The 15,652-nt window shown below is 43.6% G+C and overlaps 1 protein-coding gene across 2 annotated transcripts in view; it reads right to left on the reverse strand.

The window, feature by feature from the left end:
- Positions 1–14,185, reverse strand: part of TCTN1 (tectonic family member 1) — a 37,559-nt gene extending 23,374 nt beyond the window's left edge. For both annotated transcript variants that reach the window (XM_060193106.1, XM_007529029.3), the window contains exons 1-2: positions 13,906–14,185; positions 6,406–6,526 (exon numbers count right to left, since the gene is read on the reverse strand). In XM_060193106.1, coding sequence (XP_060049089.1) covers positions 6,406–6,526; positions 13,906–14,125 — 341 coding nt within the window. In that variant the 5' untranslated portion in view covers positions 14,126–14,185. The remainder of the gene's footprint in view (positions 1–6,405; positions 6,527–13,905) is intronic.
- Positions 14,186–15,652: the final 1,467 nt, after the last annotated feature.

Raw genomic sequence — 15,652 nt, forward strand, 5'->3', positions numbered from 1 at the left:
CTTACGTTTTTAAAGAACTTCAACTTGTTTATAATTACCTAGAATGGATCCAAAATTGCCTCAAAAAAGTTGCTTTTAGAATAAACTCTTCTTGGGAGTCAGGCGGTAGTGCAGCGGGTTAAGCGCACGTGGCGGAGTCAGGCGGTAGCGCAGCGGGTTAAGCGCACGTGGCGCAAAGTGCAAGGACTGGCTTAAGGAATCCGGTTTGAGCCTCAGGCTCCCCACCTGCAGGGGAGTCACTTCACAAACAGTGAAGCAGGTCTGCAGGTATGTCTATCTTTCTCTCTCCCTCTCTGTCTTCCCCCCCCTCCATTTCTCTCTGTCCTATCCAACAACGACGTCAATAACAACAACAATAACAACAACAACAATAATAACTACAACAATAAAAAACAAGGGCAACAAAAGGGAATAAGTAAGTATTTTTTTAAAAAAGAATAAAATCTTAAGAGGGCTGTGAAAAATGAGGAAATGTGAAGTTATCTAGAAGTTCTAGAGCTTATAAACTATGAACAGTAAAGTCTTCAACCAAGCCTGATTTGACAAAGCCTTATCAATTTACTACAGATATTACCGGGGTATGGAGAAAGAGAACAAAAATGCAGTCATGTCCTACATACTGCTTCAGGGCCCTTTCTCACTTCCTAGTGGTTTCTAACTTTCTTTTTTTTTTATTAATTAATTAATTTTTATTTTATTTATTTTCCTTTCTTTATTGTTGTTATTATTGTTGTCGTTGTTGGATAGGACAGAGAGAAATGGAGAGAGGAGGGGAAGACAGAGAGGGGGAGAGAAAGATAGACACCTGCAGACCTGCTTCACCTGTGAAGCGACTCCCCTGCAGGTGGGGAGCTGGGGGCTGGAACCAGGATCCTTATGCCAATCCTTGCGCTTTGCGCCACGTGTGCTTAACTCACTGCACCACCGCCTGACCCGCCAACCCCCCCCCACAGTATTTTAACTGTAACATTCTGTACTTACAGTGGGTTTGTGAACCATCTTAAGCAGTTCAATGTCACCTTTGCACCATTTGTAACTTTTCTTTGGTATATTTTAAATGTTTACCATATTGTTTATTATACTATAGTATACTAAAAGCAGGGAATAAACTAAAATATGGAGTACACAGTAAAGTACAACTATGTAGGCTAAACACACTAGCATAGTGCACACTGACTAACTGCAGGGAAAGACTGAAACGTAGAAGTGATGTGAGATGAGACGCTAGAAGCTGAGCTGCTATACTACTGTTTTCCAGGACTAAATAGTCCACACACTGCCACAGTACTGCTCATTCGAGAGCTAGACCAAACTCCCAACAGTCAATAGGCCCCTAAGTCACTGAATCAGGACCAACTGTATTTCTTTTGTCCCAATGTCACAGACTTTAAAGTCAAGAACCTATTTATTGTCATCTGAAATACCTTCTTACAGGGTTCTCTGGTCCAGCGTTGGCCCCTGCGATGCTCTATCCATGTTACACAATTATGTAAATGGAAAAATCTGTCCCCTGGATCCCAGCCCTAGGCTGGACTTGAGAACAAAGTCCACCCCCCGCAATCATTCAACACAAGGTTTTCAGGATCTGACTCCACAGTCTTCTCACCCAACCTTTCCCACACACAGTAGGTGACCTGCATAAGCCAACAGGCCATGCTCCTTTGCCCCAGGACCTCAGCCCCAAGACTCTGCCTTAAAGCCACCTCCATCTGAAAGGCCCTCCTGCTGATTCCATGATGGCTGACATGGACTTGGCTTTTGGGCCCAGCTCAGCTCATCTTCTCTACAATGCCTTCTCCTCATCTATCTGTCCAGGCTAGATGCCATTCCTGTGTCTTCCTAACGCTGATGTAGAGTCATCACTTAGCTGTCTCCTTACTCACAGGGCTCTCTGAAGGCAGGGCAGTATCTAATTCATCTTAATCTCCCTGGTGCCACTATACAAGAAGTGCTTGGGAAAGGCATGGTGAGGTGTGAGAGACAGATGCAAGAAGACACAGGAGTAAGGGTGGAAAAGAGGCAGGAGGAAGGGCGGGCTCTAGGTGCCTCACCTGGTATCTGAAAGGGCAATGCTGGGGAAGTCAAAAGGAGGCACTAGAGAGTCAGTTAAATGGGAGAGGCAAGAGGGAAAAAATTCATTCATCCATTCAACTCATTTTTAATGAGCGCTAGCTATCAGTAGGTGCTGTGCTAGGCCCCAGTGGTATAGTAAATATGAAAGATATTATTCTTATTCTCATGAAGCTCATAGTTTTTAAAAATATTTTTAAATTTATTATTGGATAGAGGCAGAGAGAAATTGAGAGGGGAGGAGGAGATAGAGAGGCAGAGATACAAAGAGACATCTCCAGCCCTGCTTCACCACTTGTGAAGCTTTCCCTCTGCAGGTGGGGACCAGAGGTTTGAACCCAGGTCCTTGCATACTGTAATGTGTGTGCTTAATCAGGTGTACCACCACCTGGCCCCATAAAGGTCATAGTTAATTAAGGAAAACAGTTATTAATCTAATATTCTTTTTTTTTAAAGACTTTCATGCCTGAGGCTCTAAGGTCCCAGGTTCATTTCTTTCTTTCCTTCTTTCTTTCTTTCTTTCTTTCTTTCTTTCTTTCTTTCTTTTTTTTAAAGAATTTATTTATTTATTCATGAGAAAGATAGGGGAGAAAGAACCAAACATCACTCTGTTACATGTGCTGCTAGGGATTGAACTCAGGACCTTACGCTTGAGAGTCCAATGCTTTATCCACTACGCCACCTCCCAGACCACAATCCAATATTCTTAATAATAAATGTATAGTCTATTAGATGGTAGAGTTAACTGCTGATGGGTTGGTAAATATAAACAAAACTTTTATGGATTAGAACTTATATAATTCAGTTAACTAGTGTCATTCATTTTGAGGTCATCATTTCATATTTAGAAGAAAGTCATGGGGCAAGGTGGTGGTGCACCTGGTTAAGCAGACATATTATAGTGTATAAGGGTCTGGGTTCAAAACCCTAGTCCCCAACTCCAGGAGGAAAGCTTTGCAAGTAGTGGAGTAGTGCTGCAGGTGTGTGTGTCTCTCTCTTCCCCTAAGTCCCCCTTCCCTCTCGATTTCAGTCTTTACCTAATAAATAAATAGAAAGTTATAAGCAAAGCCAACTCAGACTTGTTTTTAGGTGGGAGGAAGGGAGGACTGGTGAAAATGGCTTACTTAGTAGAGCACACACTTTGCCATGTAACAAAAACCCAGGTCCAAGCCCCCTGGTCATCACATGGGATTACTGGCACCGGGGAAGATTCATGAGTGGAAAAAAGAGGGAGAAAAATGTGGTGTCTCTCCTTCTGTCTCTCACCCTTTACTTAAAAAAAAAAAAAAAAAGACCATCTGGAGCAGAGGAATCCTACAGGTGTGGTGCCCCAGCAGTAACCCTGATGGCATTAATAGCAATAGCAGCAACAAGAGTCAAGTGTAACTTATAAACCAGGAATATACTGAACTCCTGTTTCTGTAAATAAACTTCTACACCCCAAGTAACATATATCAGAGCTGAGCAGTGCTCTGGCTTCTCCCTCATAAAAGGAAAATAGGGGCAGAGTCAAGATGGCATCTTGAAATCAGCACCGAAGAAACTCTCCACACACACACACACACACACACACACACACAGAAAAAAAAACCACTAAGAAACTCTACACACACACACACACACACACACACACACACACACACACACACACTTTGAATTTCAAGTGGAAGCACAATTTCCAGGCCAGTAGGAAAAAAACTATATAGGAGGGGACAAAGAGGAACCACAGTAGAATATTGTAACTCATGCATAAATTGGCAAAAGGGTGCTGAAAAGGACAAAGGAGAACTGAGGATCCACCAAGTTGCAAAGGCTACAATAATGCCGGACTTCCCTGGGCAGATGACCTAACCAATGTGTCCTCACCTCCCTAGATCCTTATCCCACTAGGGAAAGATAGAAATAGGCTGGGGGTATGGATTGACCTGCTCAGTGGAGAAGCAATTACAGAAGCCAGACCTTGCACCTTTTGCACCCCATAAAAAATTATGGTCCATACTCCCAGAGGGATAAAAAAAAATGGGGAAGTTTCCAATGGAGATGATAAAATACAGAACTCTGGTTGTGGGAGTTATAAGGAGTTGTACCACTCTCATCCTTCAGTCTTGTTAATCATTATTAAATCACTATTAAAAAATAAAATTAAAAGTGGCAGGGGGGCAGTAGCACTGTGGATTAAGTGCCCATGGCGTGAAGCGCAAGGACTGGTGTAAGATCCTGGCTCAAGCCCCCTGCTTTCCAGGGAGTAGCACAGTGGATAAGGCATTGGACTCTCAAGCATGAGGTCCTGAGTTCAATCCCCAGCAGCACATGTACCAGAGTGATGACTGGTTCTCTCTCTTTCCTATCATTTCTCATGAATAAATAAAATCTTTAAAAAAAATAAAAAATTAAAATCTTTAAAGAATAAATAAAATTTAAAAAAGAAAACTTTTTAAAAATAAAGTTTTATTGAAACAGTTATACCTATTATTTTTTACATATTGCCTATGGTTGCTTATGCTCACTAATAATAATATTGAGAAGTTACAAATTGCAAAGCTCAAAATATTTACTATATGGCCTTTCACACAAAAACCTTTGATGGGGAGTCGGGCGGTGGCGCAGTGGGTTAAGCGCACGTGGCGCAAAGCGCAGGGACCAGCATAAGGATCCCGGTTCGAGCCCCGGCTCCCCACCTGCAGGGGAGTCGCTTCACGGGCGGTGAAGCAGGTCTGCAGGTGTCTATCTTTCTCTCCCCTCTCTGTCCTCCCCTCCTCTCTCCATTTCTCTCTGTCCTATCCAACAACAAAGCAACGTCAACAATGGCAATAATAACCACAAGGAGGCTGCAACAACTAGGGCAACAAAAAAGGGGGGAAAATGGCCTCCAGGAGCGGTGGATTCATGGTGCAGGCACCGAGCCCAGCAATAACCCTGGAGGAGGAAAAAAAAAACCAAAAACCCTTTGATGACCCCCACTGTAAATAGTCCATACCTAAAATTACAGAGTTGGCTAATTAAAATAAATGACATTCTAAATAGCAATTAAATTGGAACATGAATCTCAATTTCAGGTGTCTAGTACTTACAGAAAGGCAAAAAAGTAGAATAATGTTCAATAAACATTGAATCACACTGTTGTTCAGATCACCATAAAATTAATCTGACTATAACACCTCACTCTCCAAGCATCTTTAGTTTAGAAGTAGATGCAACTTCCATTGGTCAATGAAATCATTTCTCATGGGGAAAACACAGTTTTTTCGGTACTTCTCAAGTATCAATTGCTACAACTTGATATGAAGCTAAATTTAGTTATCTCTGAATAATGCCGGTCTGTCTTCAACAAACTCTTCTAAATGGTGGTATTTTTCAAATAGCTTTGAAATTCAAATTCTGAGAAGCAGACAATACTTCTTTATAATTGGGAATATCATTTCCCATTATTCTCTTTTTAAAATTTTTTAATATTTATTTATTTATTTTTCCCTTTTGTTGCCCTTGTTGTTTTTATTGTTGTTGTAGTTATTATTGTTGTTATTGATGTCATTGTTGGATAGGACAGAGAAAAATGGAGAGAGGAGGGGAAGACAGAGAGGGGGACAGAAAGATAAGACACCTTCAGACGTGCTTCACTGCCTATGAAGCGATTCCCCTGCAGGTGGAGACCCAGGGCTTGAACTGAGATCCTTACAGGTCCTTGTGCTTTGCACCACGTGCGGATAACCCGCTGTGCTACCGCCCAACTCCCCCCATTATTCTCTTATACAATGTGAACTGTGAGAATGTCAAGTAAATTTACATACTAGATAAGTATAAACAAAGCTTTCCTGACCACCTATTTAACTTGTTACAACAAAAACTGTAAAATTAAACTGCACTTTTCACACATGAGGCTAATGTACTGATTTTTTTTTAAATGTGATACAGTATCTGTTTACAAAGCAAAGAGAAATGTGATGCAATCTCTAAATATAAAGGCTTCCTAATACTTTTTTTAAAAACATACACTTGTAGCCCAGGAGGTGGCGCAAATGATAAAGCATTGCTCTATCAAGCATGAAACCCCAAATTCAGTTCCTGGCAACATGTGTGCCAGGGTGATGCTCTGGTTCTCGGTTCTCTCTCTCTCCTCTCCCCTCTTCTCATTGATAAATATGTCAGTCATTCTCTTTTGCACTGCAATCTAGCCAGATGCAAATAAGGTAGGGATGCTCTCCTACACGTTACTATGGCCTTTTAAGTGATGCAAAGTCAGATCTGAGTTTTTCACTACAGATAAGTTTTCACATTCTGTCCCCAAATTTTATAACCTGAATCCAATTTTGTCAAAACCATGTATCCTAATCTTACGTGACAACTGGAACAGAGCAGGCAGAAAAGACACTGAAATCTGTGGAGCTGCAGTCAGGATCACAACAGCAATTGACGTCACACTGCGCTGGAGACAAGTCACAGACACACAGATCAGCAACTGCAGAAACAAGAGAATCGAGGTGCAGTGTCACAATCAGCAGGAGGTGACTGTCCCCTGCCTCTGTAATGTACCAAAAACCCATTTCATACAAGACTTTTTATTTCCTGTTATGCTTGGGAGGCAATGTGTGAAGTGCAAAGCGGTCAGTATGAGCATGCCTCAATCCTAGGTCTCCCCAAAGTAGCAGCTAGTCACCGACTCACTTAGAAAGTACTACTGGTGTTCTACCTACAAAGATTCTGAGCACAGCAGGGTAAATACTGGACTTGTCATAGTAATTACTAGGAGGAGCAAGGAAATAAAAGCACTGCTTCAATTTCTATCAATTTTTTAAAAGTTTCAATTTTTTTTCAATTTCAGATACTAAAGAGCAAGCCTAGGGTCACACACAGGTACACTGTCACAATCACTGCCCCTGTGATGTCCTCAGTCTGCTGCTCATAAGTAAGCTAGGGGGTGGGGATAGCATAATGGTTATGCAAAGAGACTCTCATACTTGAGGCTCCAAAGTCCCAAATTCAATCCCCCACACCTCCATCAGCCAAAGTTGAGCAGTTCTCAAATAAAAGGAGGAAGAGGAGAAAGTTGGATGTCACTCTGAGAGTTGGGAATTCTCACTGACTCATGAAGATCCCACCCCTTCAAATAATTTTGAGGCTATCCTCATGTGGATATTCCACAAAGCTAAAGGGAGAAATTCTGACACTTATTGCATCACCAGACCAGTCCACACACAGCAGTGTCAGAGCTGACAGCAATAATCCTTTAAAGCCATAGAACTGGTGGTTCTCACAGGGCAGCATAGAGGGAGAACACATTATCATACACAAAGACCCTTGTTGGAGGCCCATACTCCCCCCACCTACAGGGGGGAAGCTTCATAAACAGTGAAGCAGGTCTGCAGTTATCTAACCTTCTCCCTCTCTATCTCCCCATCCTCTCTCAATTTCTCTCTGTCCTATCTAATAAAACAGAAAGGGGGAAAAAAGAAAAAGAAAGTAAAAATGGCCACTGGGAGCAGTGGATTCTAGTACAGGCAGAGTCCCAGTGATAAACATGGCAGCAATAAAAATAATTAATTAATTAATTTTTAAATCCATTCACTATGACTATAAAAGGTATATGGCATATTTTATCCCTTAAAATCTTCAGTAGTGTGCAGTTTTAGCAAATGAAAAATCTTCATTGACTTACTACTTGAACTCTAGGACTTAACTATAAGAAAAAGCACAGAGTGATGATGAAATATCTCACTTGGAAGGATATCTGCTTTGCTATTCAAGGGCTGGGGGGAAGCTTCCTCTAATATTTACTTAATTAACACAATATTTTAAAAATCTAAGACAAATGTTTTCCACCTTAAATTTATATTCTCTCTAGCCAAGCATTCTTCTATATGCTTCATGATGCAACTCATGCATGCTAATGTAAAACATTAGTTTAGGCTATCTTTTATGTTTAAAATTTTAATCTTGATTTGCTTACCGAAACTTGAAATTTTTGTATGGAGCTATAAGACTACTACTAAGGACAAAGCAATAAAGTCTAATAACTCCATTTAGCAAGAAAAGGTCTCTTTGCAGTGTGTGAGTGTACTTAATCAACCAACAAGTATATGTTGAGTACTCCCAGGGCCTAAGTAGCACTCAGCTGCGCTTCCATCTCTCTTAACAATTTGCAGGCTCATGGAGCGGGGTGCCAATGAACACAGCTCAAATTCAAAAGGCAATCATGTTTTCTCTACCACCTGTAACACACTCTACAAATGGCTGTCATATATCTGCTCTGCATCAGTATGTAACAGGGAGGGGTAAGATCTAAAAGCCCTTTCCTGCAACTTAGCTATACTTGAGTTCACTTTTTTTTAATTTATTTATTTTTAAATATTTATTTTATTTATTTATTCCCTTTTGTTGCCCTTGTTGCTGAGTTCACTTTTTAATTCTTTTATTATCTTTATTTATTGGATAGAGATGGCCAGAAATCAAGAGGAAGGGGGATAGAGTGAGAGAGAGAGAGAGAGAGAGAGAGACCTGCAGCACTGCTTCACCACTAGTGAAGTTTTCCCCTTGCAGGTGGGGACAAGGGGCTTGAACCCAGATCTTTGAGCACTATAATATGGGCCCTTAACCAGGTGTGCCACCACCCGGCTCTGTCAGCTATCTTTCTTTCACAGTACTAAAGAGGATCCTTTAAGAAAACAAAGGGGTTGAGCCCCTGGCTCCCCACCTGCAGGGGAGTCGCTTCACAGGCGGTGAAGCAGGTCTGCAGGTGTCTATCTTTCTCTCCCCTTCTCTGTCTTCCCCTCCTCTCTCCATTTATCTCCGTCCTACCCAACAACAATAACTACAACAAGAAAACAAGGGCAACAAAAGGGAAAACATAAATAAATAAAAAGAAAAGAAAACAAGGGGGAGGGGCAGGCAACAGCACACCTTATTGAGCACATAAATAATACAGTCTAGCACAAAAACCTTAGAGAATTTCAGGTACTAAATATTCCACAGTATTATGTCCCAATTTATAACTGATTAAACTTCCCTACTAATTCATCAAACCAACAGCTTTAATATCAAACAGAGCTTTGTCTATATATTGAAATAATATTTGTTTTGCTTTTTTGATCATTTCTGGGGCTTCACTACTCTGGACCAATGTTTTCAAACAGAAAGAGAAAGACAGTGTTGCACCAGGATGAAGTAGAGTGCACACACTACTATATGTTAAGACCTGGGTTCAAGGCCCTGCTCCCCACCTACAGGGGGAGAGAAGCTTCATGAATGGTAGATCAGTGCTGCAGGTTTCTGTCCTCTCCCTGTCTCTTTCTCACTATATTTATGTCGGGAAGGGGTAGATAGCATAATGGTTATGCAAAGAGACCCTTATGCTTGAGGCTCCGTCCCTTGCACCACCATAAACCAGAGCTGAGCAGTGCTCTGGTTAAAAAAAAGAAAAAGGTCTATGACCATACCCTAGAACACACATCAGTGTCTTTTTGTGTAATGGTTATTCAAAAAGACTCTCATCCCTGAGACTGCAAAGTCACAAAGTCACAGGCTCAATCCCAGCACCACCATAAGCCAGAGCTGAGCAGCGCTCTGGAAAAGGAAAAAAAAAAAAAAGGAAGGAAGGAAGGAAGGAAAAGGAAAGGAAAGGAAAGGAAAGGAAAGGAAAGGAAAGGAAAGGAAAGGAAAGGAAAGGAAAAGCAAGAGACACAGAGATAGGAGAGGCAACACAGCTCTGAAAAGAGCTTCCCCTGCCCTCATCATTCCAAGTAAGCTATCTCACCAACACTCTGCTTTTTCTTACAGTTAAGTCCTTGAGAGCAAGTTGTAAGTCAACGAAGATTTCCCTATCTGATAAAACTGCACGTTACTCTAAGAACTTAAGGGATCGAATATACCACATACCTTTTGCAGTTATAGTCAATGAACTGTAAACAAATTTCAGGCTGCAAACACTCTTTGTGAAGCTACTCGTTGCTCTATGAACCCGCACCACAGAAGGCAGTATAAAAACTAGCACAATCTAGGGGTCACAGACATTTCTGAAGTTGTGTTCAATCACCCTATAAAACAGTCACTAAATGAGTTAACTCTGGGTTCTGGCCACTTCCTGAGAAAGTATGTCAATTACCGCTAACGAGGAATCCTAGGAAGTGGGTCTCTCCACCCCTTATCTTCCCAGTTCGTATGCATCACTGGTGGAATCCTGGATTTTTGCAAATCAAGTCAAAGACTAGTGTCTTGACCTAATCACATCTAGGAAGCCAGACTTCGGCATCACTTTTTGATAAGTGAAAAAGTTCAATGCATCCAGGATATATACACAATGGAATACTACTCAGCTGTAAAAAATGGTGATTTCACCGTTTTCAGCCGATCTTGGGGATATTCCTCCACTCATGCCGACGGCTCTATCTTAGCCGACTGGGCTTCAGCGAATGACCTCTCCCTATTATACGATCCCAAACAGCCAGGCTCTTTTCACAGTGCTAGATGGAATAAAGACTCATCACCCGACCTGTGCTGGATTAGCACAGTTAACGGCCAAGCCTTTCCCGCTACGAGACAAGTTCTCAAGATCTTCCCGCACAGTCATCACCGCCCAGCTATCATCCACATTGGTCTCCAGCTCCCACTGATTCTGTGCTTGGAGAAACTAAGATGGAACTTTCGGAAAGCAAACTGGCGTCTGTTCAGTGATCTTACCAACAAATCTATTCCTGCAATTCCAATTAACTCTATCCCCTCTGAAGATTCCTACAGGCGCTCCCGCCAAGCCATCTTCAAAGCAGCTTCCCAAGCCATTCCTTGTGGGAGACGTGCTAACTATACGCCTTGTCTTGATGCTGAATGAGAGCAACTACTAAAGCAGTATGATGAGTCGGGCGACCCAGATGTGGCTGACCATCTCATTGCCTCCCTGGATGCAGCACGCCAAGCCCGCTGGCAACAACTCACGGAAAGTCTGAACTTCACCCACTCAAGCAGGAAGGCCTGGAAGCTTCTTCACAGACTGGGTGCTGGTAGCCAACCCCCTCCCGTCTCCCATCCTCCCGTATCTCCAAACTCAGTGGCCAGTCACCTAACTCAAGTTGGATGTACTAAGATCGACCCAGTCTGGAAAAGAGAAATTTCCCATGAGTGGTCATCCCACTTCCGGTTATCTTGTCCATCTCCAAAACTCTCTCCCTTTACACTGTCTGAACTGGAAGATGCTTTGAAGAGGGTTAAACCGGGAACAGCTGCTGGCTATGATAACATCACCCCAGAACTCATTCTTAACCTGGGTCCTGCGGCAAAGAAGTGGCTCGCTTCATTCCTGTCCCACATCTTGGAATCTGAGTCTATGCCCAAAGTTTGGCGTCGTGCGAAGATTATAGCAGTTTTGAAACCAAAGAAAGACCCAACACTGGCCGCCAGCTATAGACCAATTTCTCTCCTCTCCGTGTGTTACAAACTCCTTGAGAGGCTGCTTCTGTCATGTATTTCTCATCTTACAGAGAAATTCCTATCACCCGCCCAAGCTGGTTTCCGCCCAGGAAGATCTACCTGCGAACAAGCCCTGGCCCTCTCAACTTACATTGAAAATGGATTCCAGAAGAATTTAAAGACGGGTGCTGTCTTTGTTGATCTCACAGCAGCCTATGACACGGTCTGGCACCGTGGTCTCCTACTCAAGATCTCAAGATGCCTGCCTCCATGGGTGGCCAACACTATATCGTTTCTTCTCCAAAACAGAAGATTCCGGGTGCATCTGGGTGACAAGTCTAGCAGATGGAGACTTGTCTCAAGTGGCCTCCCCCAGGGCTCTGTTCTGGCTCCTACGCTATTTAATATTTACATCAATGACCTCCCAGAAACTTCTTCAAGGAAGTTCATCTACGCTGATGACATCTGCTGTGCAACTCAGGCATCCAAGTTCGACATCCTCGAGGAAACACTCACGAAAGACATGTCTCTGATATCTGATTACTGTAAAAATGGCGACTAATCCCTAGCACTGCAAAAACGGTATCATCTGTTTTCCATCTACACCATGCCTAGGCCTCGCGTGAGCTTAATGTGCAGCTTGGCGATACGAGAATCCGGCATGAAGCCTAGCCAGTCTATCTTGGTGTTACTCTCGATCGCACCCTGTCATTTCACAAACATCTCATAAAAACTGCAGCAAAGGTGGGCGCGAGGAATAACATCATTGCAAGACTGGCCAGCTCCTCATGGGGCGCGAGCGCTTCCACACTACGATCATCATCTCTGGCATTATGCTATTCCACTGCAGAATACTGTGCCCCAGTATGGTTCCATAGCCCCCATGTCCACTTGGTCGATTCCAAATTATATTCCTCCATGAGGATAATTTCTGGAACCATCCGTTCCACCCCGGTCCCATGGCTGCCAGTTCTTAGCAACATCGCCCCGCCAGATATTCGTTGGGATGCGGCATCATCTAAGTTCATTTCCCACGTCTACGCTCGACCAGACCTGCCAATATACGCGGATATCTTCGCCCACCCTGTCCAACGCTTGACGTCTCGTCACCCAATCTGGTCCCCTACGCCTACACTGGACTTCTCTGTTCCAGTCTCTTGGAAACAGAGTTGGCAGTCAGCTGAGGTAAAGAACAAACACCTCATCACAGACCCCTGCAAGCGTCAACCCGGCTTTGACCTAGCACATTATGATTGGGCCCTCCTCAATCGCTATGGAACAGGCCATGGCCGGTGCGCCGCTATGTTCCATCGCTGAGGAGCCAGAGACAACCCGAACTGCCCCTGCGGCTACAGACAGACTATGACCCACATAGTCAATGACTGCCACCTCTCCAGATTCAAAGGAGGTCTCGAAACTTTACATCAGGCTCAACCTGACGCTGTTGACTGGCTACGGAGGAAGGGCAAACGCTAGAAGAAGAAGAAGCCGATCTTGGATGGACCTTGAAAAAATCATGTTGAGTGAAATAAGTCAGAAACAGAAGGATGAATATGGGATGATCTCACTCTCAGGCCAAAGTTGAAAAACAAGATCAGAAAAGAAAACACAAGTAGAACCTGAAATGGAATTGGCGTATTGCACCAAAGTAAAAGACTCTGGGGTGGATGGGTGGGGAGAATACTGGTCCATAAAGGATGATAAATGACATAGTGGGGGTTGTATTGTTAAATGAGAAACTGGGGAATGTTATGCATGTACAAACTATTGTATTTACTGTTGAATGTAAAACATTAATTGCCCAATAAATAAATAATAAAAAAAAAAAGTTCAATGCATCCAGGGAGTCTAGCGGTAGCTCAGCGGATTACACGCACATGGCGCGAAGCCCAAGGACGGGAGTAAGGATCCTGGTTCGAGCCCCTGGCTCCCTAACTTCAGGGGAGTCGCTTCACAGGCGGTGAAGCAGGTCTGCAGGTGTCTGTCTTTCTCTCCCCCTCTCTGTCTTCTCCTCCTCTCTCCATTTCTGTCTGTCCTAACAACGACAACATCAATCACAGTAACAATAAAACAACAAAGGCAACAAAAGGGAATAAATAAATAAAACAAATATATATTTTTAAAAAGTTCAATGCATCCTAGGCATTTAACTTCCATCAATGTCAGGGGCTTTTTAATTCCTCTTCAAGTACAAAGTTGCAAAACATGCACCCATTACTACCCTTATAATCGGCCAACTGCAAGTATTTTCAAATGTGTCCCACTTAGGCTGAGCACCGATTTTCTCACCCATAGGACAAGGGTTGATATCTAACAGGCTGCGAGAACTGATGCCTGTAATGATACACTTAGCGATGCCTGCACACATTAAGTGTTCAATGAAAGCTATCCCCTCCAGGTCAGCTCGCTGTGGATGCCCAGGGGTTAGCAGCTGATACCCACCGTCCGTGACCGGAGTGGGCCTGGGGTCGGAGGAGGGCCTTGGGTTCCTGGGGGTCCCAGTGGGTCTTGGCAACAAGGAGGGTCGTTTGGTTTCCAGGGCTGCCTCAGCAGAGTTCAAACCCTCCGTCGTCACTGCCCGGGTGGTCCCGGGCTGGGCGATCACTAAGTCCCAGCAATTCAGGAGTAGTAGCAGGAGCCACTGGGGACCCCGAGACCCCATCACCCCGCAGTACCCAGAGCTGTCGGAGGCAGGGAGCGCGCGTTGCCTAGCAACCGCGGAGGCCTGGTGTGAAGGCATCATGGGAACGGGATTTTGAGGTTGCGCGAGAAATGGATCGAGGGCGGGGCCTGAGAAAGGGGGGATCACCGTGTGAGGGGGTTTACGGGTCGGTGGGCGGGTCTAAGTGCGTTGCTATCTTACGTTGCTAAGGGCGAGGCCGGGCCTGGGGCAAAGAAATCCCACCTGGAGTTCCAAAGCGGAATAAGGCTCTTATTTAAAAAGCTGATCTAGGAAAGCTTCCAATGGAGGGAATGGGATACGGAATTCCGGCGGTGGGAATTGTGTGGAATTGTACCCCTCTTATCCTACAGTCTTGTCGATCATCATTAAATAAATAAATTTTTTTAAAAGGCTGATTTCTTGATTCAATATGTCTAGCACAGGATCGGGGAATCATTATTTTTGACAAACTCCCGATGCAGCTGGCAGCAGGGATGGGGGGGGCAGGGGGGCGACAGGAATTTGGGAACCCTCTCCCAAGTTAACTAAATAATGTGTTTTGAAGGAGCACGGAAAATAATACATTACTCTCCTTGATTTCTCGTTGTCCCGCATCCTGTAGACACTGACTTTACCTTGTTTTTGTTTAGAGAAGGTGGTTATACTGTGTTTTGATAGAGAGGGCAAATATGTTTCCAATAAATTTTTACAGGCAGAAAGTTGGCAGAAATTAAATAGGATAATCTGTAAATCTTAAAAGGAAATAAAAAGAGCAAATCTACGCTAAATCCAAAATTGATGTATCGATCAAAATTTAGGGAAACTTCATTATAAACTGGTCAGCGTGATCCAGGCGGTGGTGCAGTAGATAAAGCACTGGACTGTCAAGCATGAGGTCCAGAGTTCAGAGTCATACCTGATTCTTTCTCTGCCTATCATTCTTCATGAATAAATAAGTTTTTAAAAATCTTAAAAGTAAATCAATAAACTGGTTAGCCATGTTCGCTATTCTTCTGGCTTGTTTCTTACAATTCAGAGTATATGCCAAAATACTTGACCATGTTGTAATAGTTTATTTTTTACCAGAGCACTGCTCAGCTCTGGCTTATAGTGGTGCAGGGGATTGAATTGGGACTATGGAGCCTCAGACATGAGAGTCTTTTTGCTGGGGACTGGGTGGTAGCACAGCGGGTTAAAGCACATGCTGAAGCACAAAGGGCCGGCATAAGGATCCCGGTACTACCCGCCTGCTCCTCAACTGGGGGGGAGGTGTCATTTTGCAAGTGGTGAAACAGGTCTGCAGGTGTCTATCTTTCTCTCTTCTCTTTTCTCCCGTCCTCTCTCGATTTCTCTCTTCCCTATCCAACAACAACAGCTATAACAACTACAAAAAAGGGCAACAAAAATGGGAAAAATGGCCTCCAGGAGTAGTGGATTCGTAGTGGAGGCACGGAGCTCCAATGATAACACCGGGACAAAGAGACAGAGAGAGAGGGTCTTTGCATAACCATCATGCTATCTACTCCT

This window comes from Erinaceus europaeus, chromosome 6, assembly GCF_950295315.1.
Source record: "Erinaceus europaeus chromosome 6, mEriEur2.1, whole genome shotgun sequence".
Taxonomy (NCBI): domain Eukaryota; kingdom Metazoa; phylum Chordata; class Mammalia; order Eulipotyphla; family Erinaceidae; genus Erinaceus; species Erinaceus europaeus.